Source organism: Polypterus senegalus, chromosome 3, assembly GCF_016835505.1.
Source record: "Polypterus senegalus isolate Bchr_013 chromosome 3, ASM1683550v1, whole genome shotgun sequence".
Classification (NCBI taxonomy): Eukaryota; Metazoa; Chordata; class Cladistia; order Polypteriformes; family Polypteridae; genus Polypterus; species Polypterus senegalus.
The window spans coordinates 278560484-278581372 of record NC_053156.1 but is presented as its reverse complement, the minus strand read 5'-3'; the positions used below and the strand labels follow the sequence as shown (position 1 = coordinate 278581372).

At 40.8% G+C, this 20889-nt stretch overlaps 1 protein-coding gene across 1 annotated transcript in view; it reads left to right on the top strand.

The window, feature by feature from the left end:
- LOC120526220 (ankyrin repeat and BTB/POZ domain-containing protein BTBD11-B-like) overlaps positions 1-18982 on the top strand; it is a 42988-nt gene extending 24006 nt beyond the window's left edge. The window contains exons 6-18 of the mRNA XM_039749268.1: positions 7839-8004; positions 9459-9548; positions 11301-11402; positions 11518-11605; positions 11684-11804; positions 12180-12394; positions 12485-12663; positions 12888-12993; positions 13300-13402; positions 14388-14463; positions 15509-15577; positions 15667-15780; positions 18011-18982. Coding sequence (XP_039605202.1) covers positions 7839-8004; positions 9459-9548; positions 11301-11402; positions 11518-11605; positions 11684-11804; positions 12180-12394; positions 12485-12663; positions 12888-12993; positions 13300-13402; positions 14388-14463; positions 15509-15577; positions 15667-15780; positions 18011-18220 — 1639 coding nt within the window. The 3' untranslated portion in view covers positions 18221-18982. The remainder of the gene's footprint in view (positions 1-7838; positions 8005-9458; positions 9549-11300; positions 11403-11517; positions 11606-11683; positions 11805-12179; positions 12395-12484; positions 12664-12887; positions 12994-13299; positions 13403-14387; positions 14464-15508; positions 15578-15666; positions 15781-18010) is intronic.
- Positions 18983-20889: the final 1907 nt, after the last annotated feature.

The following is a 20889-nucleotide window of genomic DNA, read 5'->3' as shown; positions in this document are numbered from 1 at the left end:
CACTCAGATCATATTTTTTCCCCATTTTGGTGTTTGATATGAGCATTAACTAACCTACAAATATAGTAGAAAAGCTAGTTAGGTAAGCAAATGAAAAGTACTGGCAGGCAAATAGGAAAAATGTATGAAAAAAAAGACAGACAGACAGACAGACAAACAGACAGATATGAAAGGTGCTAATGTGATAGATAGATAGATAGATAGATAGATAGATAGATAGATAGATAGATAGATAGATAGATAGATAGATAGATAGATAGATAATGTGAAAGGCACGATAGATAGATAGATAGATAGATAGATAGATAGATAGATAGATAGATAGATAGATAGATAGATAATCTATGAAAGGTGCTAATATGAAAGACACAATAGATAGATAGATATGAAAGGCACTATAGATAGATAGATAGATAGATAGATAGATAGATAGATAATATGATAGATATGATAGATAGATAGATATGAAGGCACAGATAGATATATAGATAGATAGATAGATAGATAGATAGATAGATAGATAGATAGATATAATATAGATAGATAGATAGATAGATAGATAGATAATCTATGAAAGGTGCTAATATGAAAGACACAATAGATAGATAGATAGATAGATAGATAGATAGATAGATAGATAGATAGATAGATAGATAGATAGATAGATAGATAGATATGAAAGGTGCTAATGTGAAAGGCACGATAGATAGATAGATAGATAGATAGATAGATAGATAGATAGATAGATAGATAGATATGAAAGGCACTATATAATATAGATAGATAGATAGATAGATAGATAGATAGATATGAAAGGCACTATATAATATAGATAGATAGATAGATAGATAGATAGATAGATAGATAGATAGATAGATAGATAGATAGATTTATTTGTTATCTTTGTATGATCCTGTAATGAACTGTACTCCAGCTATATATAAATTAATATATGAATGACTAATACAAAGGGTGGGCAATGCAGTAGTTTCCGACTTACCGCTCCCCTATTTTCACAAATCTGTGATTCATGTTGTCGCATTTCAGTCCAAACACCTGACCTGCCTCTGCTGCTGCCCTCACCACCTAGGTGGGCCGTAATGAATGAAAGCCCCCACCTGCTCTCCTTTAGAAAGTTAGAACAGTGATTACAGGTTGGTATGCCATTCCACTCCAAGGTGCCTGCTGACTCCTTCCATTTGTCAGACTGACGCAGAAGCTGTCGAGTGAAAGGTTTAGGTGGCTGTTGGAAGCTGGCTGTTTTCTTTATTCTGTGTCAGAATTAGTACAGTTCAGAGCATGAAAACAGCAATGAATCGTGACTACTGAAGTTGCTACCCACTGAGCTTTTATTCTGTTAGTCTTTCTACATGGTGATTGTGTTTTGTTTGCCTTTCATATTTTTTTTCCTGCTTAAAAAAGCCTGAGTACTTTGGGTAAGAATTCAAATAGTGATTTAGCATAATAAAGAAAATATGACCAATTGACAGTTTTATCAGTAATGTATTAGACACTTGTGGTATCCTGGATGGAGGGCCACCCTGAACTTGTCCTGATAGGGGTGGCAAGATAACAGACAATGCAAAGATGTTCTGAGCATAAATTAAGAAAGGAAGGCCAGCAGGAAACGCTGTCTTGCACTATGTATGGCCTCTTACTATTTACTATATGCATAATGAGAAAGACAGTATCTGAAACAACATGACATCTGCCCTGCTTAACTAACACACAGAAATCATTCAGTATCAAGCCAAGATAACCTATAGGAAGGAGCTGGAATTCTGACTAATGAAAAGTGGATTATAAACAGAATTATGTTTCTGCTATAAAATGCACTTTAGTCAGGAGACTGCAGTCAAGAATACTCTTGGACACAAATAAATCTCCGATTAAGTGTCTACCAATATGAGCTTTGGAGGTCAAATCCGTGGATCTTTCCATTGTGACAAATTCATGCACTCTTCTTTCTTGGTCTAGCCCACCTTGATATATACGTTGTTGGACGATTGTGAGTTGATGTTGATAAGACTTGTGATATGTCTCGTTTTTATGGGTTCAAAAGTGTCTGACAAGAGAACTGTGTTACTGCAGTTATTGGAATATTTTAATGTCTGCTTTTCGCCTGCCCCAGCAGAGCTCCATTACTCATACTGTGCAGTCCTGGGATTGATTTTAGCAGCTTGTTTTCTCTGTCAGATGGTTATTCCATGACAAGGGCTAAAGTAACTAGCTGTTGTGTTGGTGGTCATTCTTGTCAGGAAGATCTTTTGCCCAAATTTTAAATCAATTGTATTATTTCAGTGGCTCAATTCGCAACATAGAGACTCAAAAATCAAGTATAACATTATATAAAATGGATACTTTTTAGAGCAGTGGTCTCAAACTCCAGTCCTGGAGTCCCCAGTGGCTGCAGGTTTTCATTCTAACCCTTTTCATAATTAGTGACCCGTTTTTGCTGCTAACTTCATTTGAGTTAACTTTAGTTGACTTGTTCTTGAAGACTCAGACCCCTCAATTGTTTCATTTTCCTTAATTAGCAGCCAAACAATAATGAGACATAAAATGAGCCTAAACATGTCCAGTAAACTGTGTCCATCATACAATATCTGAAAATAAAGAAAAATGAAGGTCTTGGGAATGTTGATCTGCTCAGGTCCCCTAAACATTTTAACAGAGCTCTTAGAAAAGAGAAAATCAACAATTTCAGAAATGTCTGCTATTGCACAATGAGAGCAGCAACAGGCCATGGAATTAAAGAACGGGTTTAATTAACAACAGGAATCGGCTCCTAATGAAGCAACTAGTTGGAGTGAAATTGATTGGAGTTCAAGGCTCTGACTTAGCTGACCTTCTGTTGGCTCACTCAAGTCATATTTTATTTCTGTTTGGGTGCCATTTGAGGACAGAAATGAAGCAATTCAGAGGAATGATGAAGAAGTTCTGGGGAACAAATCTTAAAACACAAGTAAATTAAAATGAAAAGGAACAAAGTTAATTAGCAGCAAAAACTGAACACTAATTAAGAACAGGGTTAGAATGAAAACCTGCAGCCACTGTGGCCCACCAGGACTGGAATTTGAGACCACTGTTCTAGAGGGCACATTTAAGCATATTGAAACATGAGACATTCAGTCCAATTGTTAGAAACATATTAAACATCTGCATAGTTGTTTGTAATTTTTTTTATTTGTTTAATAATTTATTATGTTTTGTGTTTTTCAATGGACGCTGCATGGCAGTTCAATACTTTGTAACATTTTTGTGATTGCATTTTAAAAAGGAGTGCACACTGAAATGTCTGAACATTATAATTAAACTTGTGTTTCAAGTCACAGAAAATAAAAAAATAAACTTCTGGCTTTAAATTTCAAATTCTGACTTCATTTCCCAATTTGGATTTTGGCTTAGACAAATAAGACGGTAGGGACTTCACAGTGTGACAGACTTGTTTTCTAACTATTTCTTTGCCAGTTCCTTTAAGTAAGCCTTCGCTTATCTTTACTGCGCTCTAAAAATAAATAATTTTGTTTAATTGGACGGCTCCACCCGTCCAATTTGAACTTAACACCAAGTGACATTGAAGCCTCTTTTTAAACTTTATATTTTCACAGTCTCATGTCTGTTCCTCCAGTGCTCTGCAGGTGCTATGATGTCACACAGCTTTAAAAACCTGCAGCGGACTTCTCTGATGGATAGAAATGTATTTTTTAATGGGGTGTGTACTTGCTATGTGGTCATGCTTGTAAAGTGTTTGGTAAAACAAATGGCAAAGAGGAAAAGCTTAGGGACAGAATCATACTTGGCAGCTACCCTGGTCTTCCACATCCAGCATCTCATCAGAGATCAGACAACTCAAGAGGGAGTGCTGGATAACTAACTGGTGCTGCCTGGATCCTTAGTTAAGTAGTAGGGAAGATTTGGAAATTGCCCTATTGGGGAACCCAAGTAGACTGTTTGGTGACGAGGGTTGTCCTAAATGTGTGTATGTATGCAGATGGTGGCATAAAGCATTCAACCCTGGACGTTTACACATTTTATTAGAACAATTTAGACAAGAACAAGCCATTCAGCCCAAAGAAGCTCAACAGTCCTATCCACTTAATTATTCCAAAATGACATCAACATTAGTTTTAAAGGTCCTTAAAGTTCTACTGTCTACCACATTACTTGGTAGCTTATTCTATGTGTCTATATTTCTTTGTGTGAAGAAGAACTTTCTATTATTTGTGTGAATTTAACCCTTAACAAGTTTCCAACTGTGTCCTCATGTTCTTGCTGAACTCATTTTAAAATAACAGTCTCGATCCACTGGACTAACTCCCTTCGTAATATGAAACAGTTCAATGGTGTCACCTCTTAATCTAATTTTGGTTAAAACTGAACTCTTTTAACCTTTCCTTATAATTCTGGAATCAATTTGGCTTTTTTGATACTGATCAAAAAAAATTAATGTTAAAATACAGACAGATCTCATCAAAGTGATTTAAACTAATTACAGATCCAAAACACAAAACGATTAACCACACAAGTTTTCACCTCCTTCAAGTCAGTATTTAGTAGGTGTACCTTTGACAAACATGAGAGAGACTGCTGCTAAACCTGCTTCGTAATGCGCTGTTTCTGTTGTGCAGCACATTATTGGCTGTCAGAAAAAGGGCTGGACACGACTGTGCTGGAAGATCAGCTCTAAGTTGGTAAATGTGACTTGGGCTACAATTTTTTGTCGTGTAATCTGACATGATGCAGTGACAAGATCAGCAACTGAGACTGGCAAATCTGACATACTCCATGAGACAAAGCCGTGTAATGTGACTTTGGCCTAAGCAGTTTAAATTAAGGGATGCATGCCTTGAGAAGCAGTGCACTGGCACACTTAGTTCCATAAATAATAGCTTATTTAAATAAATTGTTTGAAACCCATCCAACCTTTATTCCTAAAGCACTGAAAGACCTCAAAACATCCTCCTATAAGGTGTTATTCTACGTATTATCTTAGTTAAGTATTAAATTTTGTTTAAATTTAGGTTATAAAATCTGTCTGTAAGACCAAAAACTAAGAGGGGTTCAAAAAAGACTGCTCCATACCGTTCCTTGTTAAAATTGCAGATCAAAAAGCCATATAAATTATATTTAAGTTTATACTTAAAATAAAAGTTTAAATAATAAACACCATATTAAAAGTTATTTCAAGTCCATCATTATTTTGGTCAGGTATTCTAAAAAGATACAAAACAATAAACGTATAGGTTAACATTAGGGGCTTGAGGAGAGACTTTTAACCTTAGGGACCCAAAATAGCATTTTTAAGATTAGGGCACAAATTCTAGAATTTAAGATTAGGATTTGTGTAAGGGGTAGGGCATACAATAATTGGGTTAAGATAAGGGTTGTAATAATGGATTAGAGGAATTAAAATTAATTTTCTCCAACAAAGAACGTAAAAGAGCTTGTGCCAACTCTTGAATGAAGCAATACATGTCCTACTTTATTCTGTTTGGTTTAATTATTGAATTACATACAATGTTTGTGTACTGTAAAAGTGCCTGATTAAAAGCCTCTATTCGCTGCATCCCCTCTGGATGTAACACTAGGAGAATCTCTGTTAAATAGAGGGTTGCTGATGGAAAGCATTTAGCAAAAGCTTGTGTGAACTTGGCCCGGACACAGACAGGCGGACATGTTGTTGTCAAACCACCACACGTTTATTTACAGTATTTACAATAATAATAATGGTCACAAAGACCCCAGTCCATTGGTCACTCAGACCTCAGTCACGTGCACAAACCCCAAACCAATCACAGTCCTGGCCACAATGCCTTGTCTTCGGGTCCGCCTCCACAGCTCCTCTTGCCTCATCCTCCTTCCACCCGACTCTAGCCTCGAATGAATGGAGACGGCCCCTTTTATAGAGGACCCGGATGAGCCCCAGGTGTTCCCGGCATTCCTCCTCTAGCCACGCCCCAGCGTGGCAGAAGTGCCGGCTGTCCTCCCGGCTGCTCTCCGGGCGCCATCATAAATCTTCCCCCCAGCACTTCCTGGTGTGGCGGAAGTGCTGGGGCAACAAGTCTCCAAGACATCGAGCCTCCTGGCGTGACCACGGGCCCCTACAGGGAAAGGCTTCCATGCCCTTGACCCGTGGCCCCCAAAGCAACCCGGAAGGCAAACCCCACGTGATCCAGGCAGGGCTCTGACCCTCTTCCGGTCCCTCCTGGCGTCCCGGCCGGGTCATGGCCCCTGGCATCCCTGACACTTATATAAATAAGTCCCGTAATCCAACCATCAAAACAAAATAGACCTGGGGAAGGTGACACCCCTCACCTCCCCAAATAAATTCCCAAATGTCAGGTCCTGGCTGACTGCAGTTGCCACATGCTTTACACTTCAACCAATTTCTTAATTAGAATCTGTGTATTTGCTGCTAAAGCAATTTGGCTTTTGTACGTAATTTCAGTCAGTCTACTTGTTACAATTCAGAAGCCTTAATTGTCTATTTTAGTTTTAAGCAGAGGCATGTTGGTGTCAGTTCTTTCCTGCCTTCGTAGTCAGCCATAGCTAATAATGAAATGCAAATAACAACGAAACCAGCAGCTCTCCACCTGACTTGGTTCCATTTACATCACAAAATATCAGTGTTAACAAAATATTTAGAAATAAATGAGAGAGTATGGGGAGAATCGTAAAGTGCAAATCTATTCTGTTCCATAAAATGTATGGATAATATTCTCAGAAAAGGAAACTCTGCAATGAAATTAAAATTTGTCCTGAATGAATGAAAGCACTGCTAGGCAATGTAATTAAATATCCAGTTTCATTGTCTGCAAGGACTGTCTTCTAATTAGGAAACTGGTTGCAATGAAACCCTGCAGCCACTGTGGCCCCCCAGGGTCGTGACTGAAAATCCCTGGACTAAGTGATGGGATAGCCATAAATGGACATTCAATTGGAGTAGCGCCCCCTCCTGTTTTTTGATTACCCATACAGGCTTATGGATGTGATCTTCTACCACCTGGGTGGCATCATTTGATATATGACACCTCTTGTGCCACTTCTCTGTGTCAATAGCCCTGTGTGCCTTTTAGGGCAGGTGGGTAAATAAAGTGACCAAGAGGCTATAAAAAGCTGGCGTGAGAATAGCCAGCTGGTGATGGACAATTTTAATCCTAATCTTTCCCGACTGGATGAAGAGGCCTAGGCTGTCCAGTCAGCTGACAAGCAGAAGGTTGTTTGTTTTGTTTTTTTTTGTTTTTTTTGGTTCTTCTAGGCATGCAGTCCTGAGCCTTTACTCACCTCACCCTCCTGAATTTAATGGGACTTTTCTTGTTCTCTGTCAGCTCATTTGTCAGATGCTGTTGTTTTAGACCACCAAGAGCTAACATTCAAAACTGGTCTTTTCTTGGACTTTCCATGGGTGAAGTACAATGCTAGTCATGTGCTCTGTGAGTTTCAGTATTCATGAAACGCTGTGACCACAGCACCAGAGAACTGGAACGTACTGTCCTTGATCAGCTGTAACTAATCAAACGGTTGTCTCCTAAAAGCTGGATGCTCCAGTCCTGAACCCCCTATGCAGGGGAAAAGTGTGACATCGAGAGACTGGCGATGAGTAACATTGTGAGGTTTCGAAATGAGATCATGTAAGGGTGTTTTTTTAAACCACAATAAAGGAGAAGATTGGTTCATTGCATGCTGGGACCCGTTTTCTGCTGCTGCTGACTGGTATGACCGGTGTGTCAGCATGCTACTCTGCGTCCCAGCTGAGTCTGGCCAACCCAAGCACACCCACTGAACCCTGGCATATGCTGACAAGTTGTTTTAGATGGTCTTGGTTTTCTCCACAGGGTGGAATGCTGTCTGTATGCCTCTAAACGCCTGGAGGCTGCTGCTGCGGCCCAGAAACTCAAGTGGAACCTGGCCTTCCGCATGCTTAGCTGTGGTCGCACCGATCTGCTGCCCGCTGCCTGCTCTTTGTTGGGGCCTGATGGAATCAACTCAGTGAATGACCAGGTGAGTAGTAGCTGATTGGTGGTGGAGCCATAGAGAGAGAAAGGCACAGAACAGTGTAGCCCAAGGCTACTTGTGGTGTCTGAACTCATATTTAAGCATTTGCTTGATGTGAGAACAGCTACCTGGAAATGTATAACCTGTGGAACAGGGCCTGGTAAAAATGAGCAAGCATCCTGTCAGAAATTCCAATATCCTTCAAACCATACATTCCATTTAGCAGTTTAAATGAAGCTCTGGTGAAATTTGGGCCACAGTATGGTACAATAAAAATCTGCAGCAGGCACAGTCACATATAGAGTGCTAAGTAGGACAGCTTCACGAAAGGCTGAGCCCAAATCAGCCACCCTAGGAATTTTATGGACACATAATGATTGGCGAGCTTGACGTAGGCTAACAGTGCCCTCTGCTGGCAGGACTGACAACCACCATACAGTTAGTACACTGACATGTGATTTGGACACAAACCACAAACTAGGGTGGAGGCTTTTTGGAAGGACCTGTGCAATAATGGTTGGCACAGGCTTTAACTGACCATCCTGCCAGCATAGGGGCACCCATCCAGCAATGTATAATTCCTTCCTCATGCATTATAATCAAACAGCAGAATTAGTGACCCTTATAATTACATCAGAGCCTGAATTTTATTTGTGCCATTTTTTTGGTTAAAGAATTTTTCAGCATAGGTACCTTATAGAGCGATATTATCTTCATTAACTACCTCATTTATTGTACTATGAGCATATAAAGCAGACCGCAATTTGTGAGGCTCAAGGACGGTGTCTCTGATATGGAGGTGAGCAACCGTGGAGCAACACAAGTAACATTCCTGTCACCTTTTCACTTCACCCAGTAAATATAATACCAGGTCATGTCACTTGCAGAAATTCTCTGATGATTCTGCACTAATGGGGTGGACTAACAAGAGGAAGATCTCTGGGAATAGTCTGTAACTTTGCTTCTCAAAGCCAACATGTTATTGAACACATGGTTATTTACAATATCAAAAAGCCTGTACACCCAGTCACTATTTAGGGAGTGGATGTTGAGGTACACTGCGGTGGGCTGGCGCCCTGCCCAGGGGTTTTTTCCTGCCTTGTGCCCTGTGTTGGCTGGGATTGGCTCCAGTAGACCCCCGTGACCCTGTAGTTAGGATATAGTGGGTTGGATAATGGATGGATGTTGAGGTACAAGTGCACTGCTACAAGTACTGGGGGTCCACATAAATACTAGGCTGGACTGGTCTCGTACCACAGAGGAACTATAGTAGAAAGGGCAGAGCAGACTCGGAGCAGATGGCATTCCTTCAGTGTAGTGATATCTTTTGCATGTTCTAAAACTCTGTGATGGCCAGTGTGATTTTATACATCGAGGTGTGCTGGGCTGGTAAGATCACTTCAAGAGAGGCCCACCAAATCAGCAAGCTAATTAAGATGTGCATGTCTGCATCTTCCTAGGGCTTGACACCACTGATGTATGCCTGTGCAAGTGGAGATGAAGCTATGGTGCAAGTACTCCTAGATGGAGGAGCAGCACTGGACATTCAGGTATGTGGAAATGTGAAGATGTATGAGCTAATACACACCGCATGCGATCTAATGTGCCTTGACATGGCTGATTAGAATGTCAGCTGGCTCCTGATGGTCTGAATTAAGTGTTTACGGGTCAGTTTTACAATTAGCCCCTTATGTGAATGATGACACCCTTACCAGATCCACTCACTCCAAACTTTAGTTTGTCCATTTTCAATGCCTGCTTTGTCTCATTCAGGATTGTGAGATGTAAGAACTTGTCAAAGCAGCAAGGTGGGAAGCAATCCTGCATGGATGTCAGTCAGGGCTAACTCAGCCACAAATACTTCCATTCTACTCACTCCAAGCCATCATTTGTAATCATTGCATGTTTTTATTTTTCTCTTTAATATAATAATGAAAATATGGTGCTTTGAATACAATAACTGATGGGAAACAAGAAAAAGACATTCCAAACCCTATAAGAAAGCCAACAGGGAAAACAGCAAAACGAATCAGAAGAAACTTAAAGTGAAAGTGAAATAAATGGTACTACCTTGCAGATCCAGGAAGCAGGTTTCTGAGTCCAGGAACTCTGAGTTGTGCTTGTATGTTCTATCCATGTCACTGTGGAGGTTTCTTCTGGGTACTCTTGTTTTCTTCTCAGATCCCCCTTGTTAGGTTGATTGGCACCATATGTGGAATTGTGGCTGCATTGTGATGGACTGGCATCCATCTAGGGTTGGTTTCTCTGTTGTACCCCACAGTAAATGAGAGGCTCCAACAGTAAACAGCAGAAAACGTTGCAGGAGATGGATAAATGGAACAAGTGAAAATTAGCAACATAACCTTGAAATTCACAAATAAGAAAGACCGGATTCTAAAGAAGGACAGCAATTATGGAGCAATACCAGTCGTCTGATGATAGGGTTACATGTGGTTCTTTATCCCAAAATGGGACATTTAGGCAAAAATGGTGTAATGCATTGCTTCTTAAAAAATTATTTTATGGCCCAATTTTTCCTTCTTTGTGGCTCTTTGAGACACTGAATCACCACCAACAGTCTTATGGGGGTGGGCGTTGTTCCCTTTTGAGAATCACCACTGTAGGTCATAGTGGAGCAATGTCGATTACTTAAACTGCCCATGGTGGCCCATTGCGAGACACTCTACAAACTGTACATGTCCCTTGCTCATTGTATACAAATATGTGAATCATGACACTGTGTGACCTATTTACTATAGAAAGCAATGGTCTAATGGGATTTAATTCTTATATCCACTAATAAATAGTATAGGTTTTGCATTTGTCATGTTTTAGTGGGTGTTAGCATTGAATTGGAACTGGCTCGATACCCGAGAGTGACAACATTATGAAGACCACCATTTTAGCATTCCAATTACCAGTAGCTAAATCTTTTTGTCTCCTTGCCAGTCACGTCAGCAGGTCTGAAAGTGACCAGGGTGCACTTGTGGGTTCGATTGTGTGGCTGATGACGAGTCACCCTCGTTATCTTTTCAATTCTTATGAGGGCGTTCCCTCAACTGCCCCCTCCTCCTTAGTTGACCTGACTTGACCTGGTCCTGTCCAGGTGGTGTGATACTGGAGCATGATGGCTCGTACATGTCTCTCCACCGCTAAATGACATCTGTGCACAGCCAATTTTGCTCATCTCATTGCTGTCCTGATTCCATTATAAGAAATTGTCACGCTGAATGTCGATGCTATGCTTTGTTGTTTCCTATTGTGACATCTTTATTGACTGATCTTCTCTTCTCCCTTTGCAGGTCCCTGGAAACCTCCAGAAAGCTTTCTGTGCACACCCTGACACACGAGGTTGGACTGCACTCATGTTTGCAGTTGCCTTTGCGCACACGTCTGTAGTTCAGGTACTCTTAATTCTAAATTGCTGCCTGTCACTGAACAGTGAGTGACAAGTTGTTCACTTAACATGACTCTTTCTGGTTTAGTGGCAGCAAGACTTAACTGCTCTTTCTTATCCAGTTGCTGTTAGATGCTGGAGCAGACGTTGATGGTTGTGTGGATGATGAGGAGATGACAGAATCCCCTCTGCAGCTGGCATCAGCAGCAGGTGAGCACCTAAATAATTTTTTGGGAAGGGGTCTAATGAGTGCTACCTGTTGGTCTCATTGATTTCATGCCACCCTAGGTCACTACAATATGGTTTGTCTGCTGATGGAGAGGGGTGCAGATCCCTTGGCTGGGGTATCTTGTAAAGGCACTCAAGGAGCCTCCAATGCGTTCAGCCTTGCAGCAGCTCATGGGCACAGGTAAGCAGCCCTGCCGACTCTCAATGAACAGCTTAGAAAGAGAGGATTTGAGTACATAGATATGTGGGCTAAGTTAATAAGCAGTCTACTGGAAAGTAAACTCAAATTGATGGTATTTTGCAGCAGTTAGTTAAAGGACTGTTTTGCTATGCCATAATGTCGTCCTCTGATTGGAATATTTATGTCATTAGCTGATAATAGTTTTCCAAAAATGAAAAGAAATGTGAAAACCTTAACACCAGCATTCCAGAATGTGAATGGGGTTGACAGACAAAACAACTCAGAGCTTTGAGGCCCATAGTGAAGTCACAATGCCCTCTCTAGTACTTGAGGATGTTTCTAACCTGCTTTGTCAATGGTCATTGGTTTCATCAGGAATGTCTTAAGGAAGCTATTGTCCCAGCCGGAGTCGCAAAGTAGTGAGATCCTTTCTCTAGAGGACATGCTGGCTGAAGGGACAGAGCAGAATGAACCAAGGGGAGCCAGATGGAGTCGCAGTAAGAAGGTGCGACTGAAGGCACTACAGGAGGCCATGTTTCACAGCTCAGAGCATGGCTTCCTAGACATCACAGTGGAGCTTCGGCGACAAGGTGAGACAGCAATGACCATGGCAAGACTACAACATGAAAGGTTCATACTGTCAAAAAGTGTACTTAACTATCACTTGATCCCCCCCATAGAAGGAGTCCCCTGGACCCTACACACTTGGTTGCACACCCTACAAACATCATTCACTCAGCAGCGCTGGGATTTGATCCACTGGCTGCTAGAAGAGTTTGGAGAAGTCAGAGAAGTCTTCAGTCATGAGATGGTGTCCATTGGCCTGCCCATCCTTTTTGAGATACTCAAGGATAGCAAGGTAGGTGTTAATGGAGGAATATGGGTTGATTGGGAATGGACAGGGGAGCAGGGGTGCTTGGCCTTGGGCATCACCAAACAAAATAACATAGAAACATGAAAATGAGGAACATTTAATATGAGCTTGCAAATTTTAGGCTCTTATAAAAATGTAAAGGGATAATGGAAAGTCCATAGACAAGAAACACTCACAAACTTAACCTAACCTTTAATATCTTAACACAGAGTGAGGCTACAGTCCAGAAACTTGCTGCAGTTTTCAGCCGTTGCTATGGACCATATCCCATTCCAGCTGTTCCCGATGGCAGCCTCCGGAACAAGAACGTAAAAGGTAACTATGTAGTGAAGTGATTGAGATGAATTTGGGGGGAAAATTTGTCAATCAGTTGTCCAGACAAAATTATAATACAATACAATAAATTTGATTTATTTTTGTAAAGTCCTAAAATCACATGAGGAGTGCAGCAATGGGCTTTAACAGGCCCTGCTTTTTGATAGCCCCCAAGTCTTGACTCTCTAAGAGGACGAAGAAAAACTCCCAAAGAAATTCTTGTGATGACCATCCTGGCGCCCTGAATGATGAGTTTCATTTTTTTGTTGCATTCTTGCCCCAACTGTCTTCATCTTTTATATGCAGATATATCTTTCCTGAACTGCAAAGACAAGAGTGACCTCACCTTCCTTGTTGAAGGGAAGCCCTTCTACGCCCATAAAGATCTGGTGTCTTCTGCATCCACAAGGTACCTTTTTACTGTTCCTTACATTTTTTAGTGAATCACTCCAATGAGACTGGGTTGGTACAAACGATGAAACATAGTGTAAGTCAGGCTGCAAAATAAAGTTTGGAGGATGTGGTGTTATACCAGTAATCAAAGGAAGGCTTAGAAGTCAACAAAATGGACACATTCAGAGGACAGCTTGCTTTTACTTTCAGTACTGCAAGACATAAATTCTTTAGCTGGTCACAACTGGGCTGCTTAAGAATGTCCATGGAGGTTTAGGTGAGCTGTACTATGCACAAAAGAAAGCGTACCAAACTCTGCAGTTGTTATGAGTCAGCCTGTAGGTTTATCCAACCTGTTGTTTAGAATGATTAATAGCCTTAGAAGAAGGCCAATAGGATATTAGGATATACATCATGACATGTGGTGTTCAGATCAAGGGAGGTTGTGATTTAAAACATGCAACATAATAGTGAGGCCTCACCTGAAGTACTGTGTACAGTTGTGGTCTCCATATTATGAAAACGACATAGCAGTGCTAGAGAAGGTCCAGAGAAGAGCAACTAGGCTGATTCCAGGACTGAGAGATATGAGCTATGACGAGAGATTGAAGGAGTTGAACCTTTTCAGTTTCAGACAAATGGAAAATTAAGAGGTGACATGACTGATGTGTTTAAAATTATATGAAGAAACGAGTACAGTTGGTTCCATTCGTTACTTTAAGATATATTCTGCAAGAAGAGCACATGGATACGGTTGACATTTTTTATGAGGAGATTTTATACAAATGTCAGAAAATTTTTCTTCACACAAAGAACAATAGAGACATGGAATAAGATACCAAGTAGGCGAGTAGGACTTCAGGGATCTTCAAATCTCGACTTGATGTTATTTTAGATCACCTTGGTGAATAGGTTGGACAAGCTTGTTGGGCTGAATGACCTTCCTCTCGTCACAATTGTTCTAATGTTCTAACATCCAAATATCTTTATTTTGTGTTTAGATTTCAGAAGCTTATAGCAGCAGCATCATCAAAAGGCCAAATTGAAATCAAGGATATGAAGTACACCACATTTCAGGTAGATCATCCCATGCTGTTATGACTTTATTTAGCACTGTCAATCAGTACTGTGAAGAAGAAGAAAAAGGCAGGCAACTATCTTAATTCCCTGAATATTTATGGGCAAGTAAAAGCCAACAATCAAACTTGTATGTAGTGTAGCCGAGAATGTCCCAAAGTTTAGAATTCTACGCTTGTGGCTCCATTTCACATTGGATTAATCAATTAACACACTTCTTACTGATGGTAATTTAAAACTTGGCACCAGGATCTTTCATAAATGGGTCCACAGCTTAAGACTGACAAGGCCACATTCTATGTGAATAGCCCTGCTGGGTGACTGCATGTACTTTTATTTCCAGGAAGCAAAAAAATAAAAAAATTATAACCATGGCCTGGAGTTGTTCATTCAGAATCATTGAATTGTGATTTGCAGTGATTTTCCCTTCTAAGAGGGTAAGAATGCCCAAACCATGGCACCATTAATGAACTACCAGGCTCCTCATGGCTTCTACAAAATACACCAGCCAGTAGGAGTTTGGGCTGAGAGTCATGTTTGTATTGGCTTCTCACTTAAACGCATCCATTTATATTCTACATAATCCAGTTTTTTAGGATCAAGAGAAGCTTTAAGCACAAAACAAGTTCACACAGACAGTGACATGGCCAGAATTTTAACATTTTATGTTTTTTAACTCACCCTCTTGTAAGTAATTAGCACTGTAAAGTAAATTAGACTAAAGGCTTCTGTCACTAGAGAGAGTCTGTACTAGTAATGGATCAAAGTAACCTGTATGGGTTATTGGCCATTGTGTCTCTCGAAGCATATTTCCTGATTTTGGACCACTATCTGCAGGCGTACAGAGGAAGCTGACACATAATGCAGGAGATCCATGGAAGGGGAGCTCAGTGTGTCACTATTGCACTAACTTACTGTTGCCAACTATCATGCAGTATATAAAGTTAGGACAGAGAAGCCCAGGATGAACCTGGTTGCCCTTTATGAACGCCAAACGTCTCGGCGCAGTATATTTGAGTCGTAACAATCTCTTTTTACTTTCCAGGTGGTAATGCAGTGGTTGTATACTGGCAGCTTGGAAATACCTCATATTAACAGAACCCAAGTTCTTGAGGTAAGATAGTCCTGTTCCATTTCAGCATTCATTGTTCTTGATTTGAAGAGCCACTGGCCTAACACCCTCTTCTCATTTGTTTCTCTCAGGTTCTGCAAGCAGCAAATTTCTTCTGCCTAAACCCATTGAAACGGCACTGTGAGATGCTCTGTAGCAGAATGGTACACCCAGCAGACATTGTAACCATGTACCAGCAAGCTAAGGTAAGAAGGGAGTGGAGAGAAAGTCCTAGCAGAGTGGTGTGGTCTTCCTCCATTTGCATATCCTATTTTTAATATACAGTGCACACGGACAGCACGGTGATGCAGGTAGCAGAACACTGTGAAACCTTAAATTGGATGACTGACCATCATGTCACATTTCTACACACTCCACTGCTATCATAAACAAGAATGTATTAAAGTACAGTACTGAGTCTGACCTTCATTACATTTAACAGAAAACAAAAATCAGCCTACCTGATGTTCACCTTACTCTTTTTATAGTTCTGTGACCTGAATCTCTGCTGATAAAATCCCATGAGGAAAATAAAACAATATATAGCACCTATAAAAAGTCTTCACCCTCTTAGAATGTTTCACATTTTATTATTAAAAAGCATTGAACGTTTACTCAGCTATTTCCCTCACATCTCTCTTGCAGTAAGGAAACCCTGGTCCTCCCTTCATAGAGTTTGCATGTTCTCTTTGTGTCTGTGTGGGTTTCCTCCAACTGATCAGATCTCCTCTTACTGTCCAAAGACATGCTGGTTAGGTGGATTGGTGTAACTAATTTGGTTCTAGTGTTTGGTCGGCGTGAGCCTGTGTGTGTTCACCCTGCGATAGACTGGCACCCTTGTCCAGAATTTGTTCTTGCCGGTGCCCTATGCTAGCTGGGATGGGCTCTAGTACCCCCTATAAACCTGTTCAGGACTAAGCTGGTTAGTCTGATTTCCCTCACTGTTTTTATCAGGACCCCAAGCTGTCCTAGGTGGGGCAATATTGTCTCTGGACTTACTTATTGCAACTGGGGATTCCATGCTCCAGGAGGTAAAACTAAGAATAGTGGATGTATACAAAGAAGCTTTTCATTGCTGTCTACATTTATGTACTACATGTAACATGTTTTAGGATAGTAACATTTGGTATTATATATTTTGTAATTACCTTTTACCTTTCCAGTCACCTAGTTGGTTTCTAATTAAGAAAGTGGCTGGAATAACAACATGCAGTCCCTACACTGATGGATTGAAGGCCAGAGGTCCATATGACCATCATTGTCTAATTCTTCCATGTGAAGCATGAAAACCATGAGGACTGATTTAGATCTTTTACGTTAGGTAGAATGCCTAGTTGGGGCTGGGTGGTCTTGTGGCCTTGGAACCCCTGCAGATTTTGTTTTTTTTTTTTCTCCAGGCGTCTGGCGTATTTTTTTTGGTTCTTTGTCCTGCCTGGCCATTGAACCTTACTTTATTCTTTGTTAATTATTATTGCTTAATTTTATTTTTATATTTTTTCTTTTTTCATCTTGTAAAGAACTTTGAGCTACATCATTTGTGTGAAAACATGCTATAAAAATAAATGCTGTTGTTGTTGTTGTTGGAATGAAAAGCTTCAGCCACTGTGTATCCCTCTGACACTCCATTCTAAAGTCTCACCAGGTTTTCACTTTTCACCACAACACAATAGTTTGTCCACAGATTTGTTCTATCCATTCGTTTTCTAGTCAGCTTATTCAGTTAAGGGTCAGAACCCCAGACGGAAGCCAAGAAGACCAACCCCAGAAGAATTGGTTACTGGTGTAATAACCTGATCTGGGATCTGGATGGCATGCTAGTCCATCACAAAACCTTCTCACATCTGCACCCTCTCCCAGTTTAGGGTCACCAAATAACCTATTGTGAAAGACATACTGAACATGGAGACACAATGCCTGAGCTGGGGTTCAAAGCCAGGACTTTGGAGCTGTAGCTGGAGCAGAGCTAACCAATGAATCAATGTGTCATCCATGAGATTGTATCTCTCTTTCTAAATATGATGGCTTCTGGTGTTCTTGTAAACAATTTTGGTCTGTACTTGTATGAACTGTTTCTTGTAGAAGATGAGTGCCCTGAGGCTATTGATTTTTCCTTTGTTGATCTTGCCAGGAGTGGGTGGAGTGCTTTAATAATAACAGACCACCCTGTCCATACGTCAGCCCCGCACGTGTAACACTCGCACTGCAGGCAGATTTCTGTTTTTAGATCTTCAATAACCGTTGAGTCATCTCTCTTTTAAAGTCCTGATCCATAGTGATTTGTGTTCACACCGTGCCCAGACGTGCAGCAGGCACTCTTACTAAAGGGGTGATTCACCCTCATGCAGGTGCTGTCCGGTGTCCAGCTAGCAGACGTTTCATATTGTCACCCACCACCCACCAGCCTGCTGATTAATGTCTGATTCTTTCTCATTCCAGCTGTTCAAGGCATCAGAACTGAAGGCTTTTTGTGAGGGCTACTTCCTGAAGAACATGACTGCTCTCTTAGAGGTGAATGCTTTCCAGCACCTCCTTTTGGGCTCTGGCGGGTCATCTGGGGAAGACACCATGCTCAAGGACCTCAGCAGGGCACTGGCCACCAGAATGAATGCCATCTACCAGCCGTCCTCCAAGGAGACAACGGTGTAGGACCACAGGAGGAAGAACGTGCTTTTTACATTACTTTGTGCCAGCTTGACGCTTTTTATAATGGGTGTTTGCATTAGTGTGACCAACAACTAGAACACTCGGCACTATTGGAGGTGTACAAGTGAAGGAAGATTTTGGAGAACAAGTTGGGGGGCATGGTTGCAATCTTACACAAGTTGTTGATGCCCCTCTTTTATGTGGAGAGCTGGTATCTCCTTTAAAATAAGAGTTTGAAGTTCTGACCCGACCAGGAAAATGTTTCACTTCTGTCTAGGGCAAGTGGTACATGTAGGAGCCAGTTGTGCCAGTTTCAAGTTCCATTTGTAATTCATTACTTTAGACAAAGGAGGGGGGTGGGAGGGGGAGTTCATTTCTTTGTTGGTGTTGCTCCATTGCCAGTGTAGGGTCCCCTGCTCACCTGGGACCCTACATAATTTTCATCAGTTACCTGCCAACTAGCAGAAAGGAACCCTTCCTACAAATCCAGAGGTCTTCTTCTGGGGAGCTCCACGCAGTCCAGACAGTTCGGGAGCTTTTGATCTGGTGGGACGGGGGCTGCCTCTGGAAAGCCTTGCCCTCACATTTCTTTCAGTAGCACTTTGTACTGCTAAGCCAGTTATTAATATTTATGAAAACGTGCAATATTTGTAAATAGATCCTACTTCACCGATTCATTGCTTGTGTTAATTTATTGTTTTTGTATGTTGTACAGATTTGTATAATTTAAAAGAATTAAAGCGAGCAACTGACAGTTCACCCAGACCTCAATTGTCTTCTTTTTTTTTTTTTTTTAAATAATCTACAACTCTATAAGGCTGTGACGCATACAGACATTTTGATGGGCAATGGATTGTTTAAAAAGTGAAATGCAGCACCATTATGGAAAAAGACTGCTTACACTTTAATCCTAGCGCCCAATTTATTTCTGTGCTTTTATTTCCATTGGATAATTTGATGTGACTTCAGAAGCATCATAAAATTCACAACATAGGCAAAAAAGTTTCTTTATAATTGCTTTTTATTTTAGATTATAAGAAAAGACACTACACCCCATCTATTATGCATATAAAGTGCCTACAAAAAGTATTCAGCCCCTTGGATATATTCACATTTTATTGTTAATACAACATTGAACCCTTGTAGATTTAATTTGACCATTTTGACACTTATCAGCACGAAAAGACTAATGCCAAAGACCTCTGTGAAGTGGCATGTCAGTTTTCTAATCTGCTTAATCCAGACTAGGGTCACATTGGGGGCTGGAGCCTATCCCAGCTGGCATAGGGCTCAAGGCAGGAACATACCCTGGACAGGGCAAACTCCATCAAAGGGCAAACACACACACAGCAAACACACAAGGGCCAATTGACTTTGATATTTGCTGATATACTTTTATTAATCCCTGAGTGGATGACTTTTGGGGTTCACAGCACAGGGTCAGCCATTGTACAGAAACAATGGAGCCATTTTCAGGTTAACAGCTTTGATTAAGGGCCCAACAGAGTAGGATCCATACTGAAAGAAAGAGATAGATAGATAGATAGATAGATAGATAGATAGATAGATAGATAGATAGATAGATAGATAGATAGATAGATAGATAGATAGAAACAATGGAGCAATTTTCAGGTTAACAGCTTTGATCAAGGACCCAACAGAGTGGGATCCATCCTGAAAGAAAGAAAGAAAGAAAGAAAGAAAGAAAGAAAGAAAGAAAGAAAGAAAAAAGAAAAAGAGATTTTTTAAAAATTTATATTTCTCCAAAATTGTATTTTGCTCAATGTCAGTTTAGCAGAAGTAGAAACAGGGCACAATTATGTTGACTTCTCCTGTCTTCAGTAGGTGGGAATTTGGCTTACTAGAGGAAAGCTAGAAATACGAGCACCTACCCCAGAATGTTCAGGATCCTCCGTATTACACCAAGGACATACAATACCAGAAGTTCAAGGCAACTGATGTTTTCGTCTTTTCTTACATGATGTGAAGTAAAGAAAAGAGCAGCGTGGCGGAAGGTTACGCAGGCACAGGGAGAATATGCAAACTTCACACAAGGAGGACCCTGAACATAAACCCTGGTCTCCTTACTGTGAGGCAGCAGCACTACCACTGCCCTTTTGCCACCCCTCTGCAAAGTGGTTTAAATGAATTACCGATATAAAACACAAATTAAGTGATTGCACAAGTATTTAACCCCATTAGTGTGACTCACTTGAATCATCACTGGCACAGCAATTTGGTTTAATACAGTAAGTCACAAATTTAGTTCAATGGACATCATCTGTCTTGGTTTCAGTTCATTGCACTATAAATGTCCCTTTATATAGAAGGGATCACTTGTGGTGATTACGTATGGCAGGCTAACCTACACAATGAAGACAAAAGAACACTCTGAGCAATCAGTGTCAGAGGATGGAGACAACAAAACCTCCAAGTCACTAAATATCCCATTAAATCAGCGATTAAGACATGGGAAGACCAGCTGCATAGCAGTAACACATCACAAAAATGTGTAATTTAGGCTGCATGTATCTTTTTAGTAGGGTGTGTGGATGATTTTTTCCAGCAATGGGAATGGCAGGTCATCCACTGATACTTGGACAAGTTCTGGAATGCCACATCCTAAATGGCTTTAATAGAATTTCATGATACAGTAGATGTATGAACAAAGA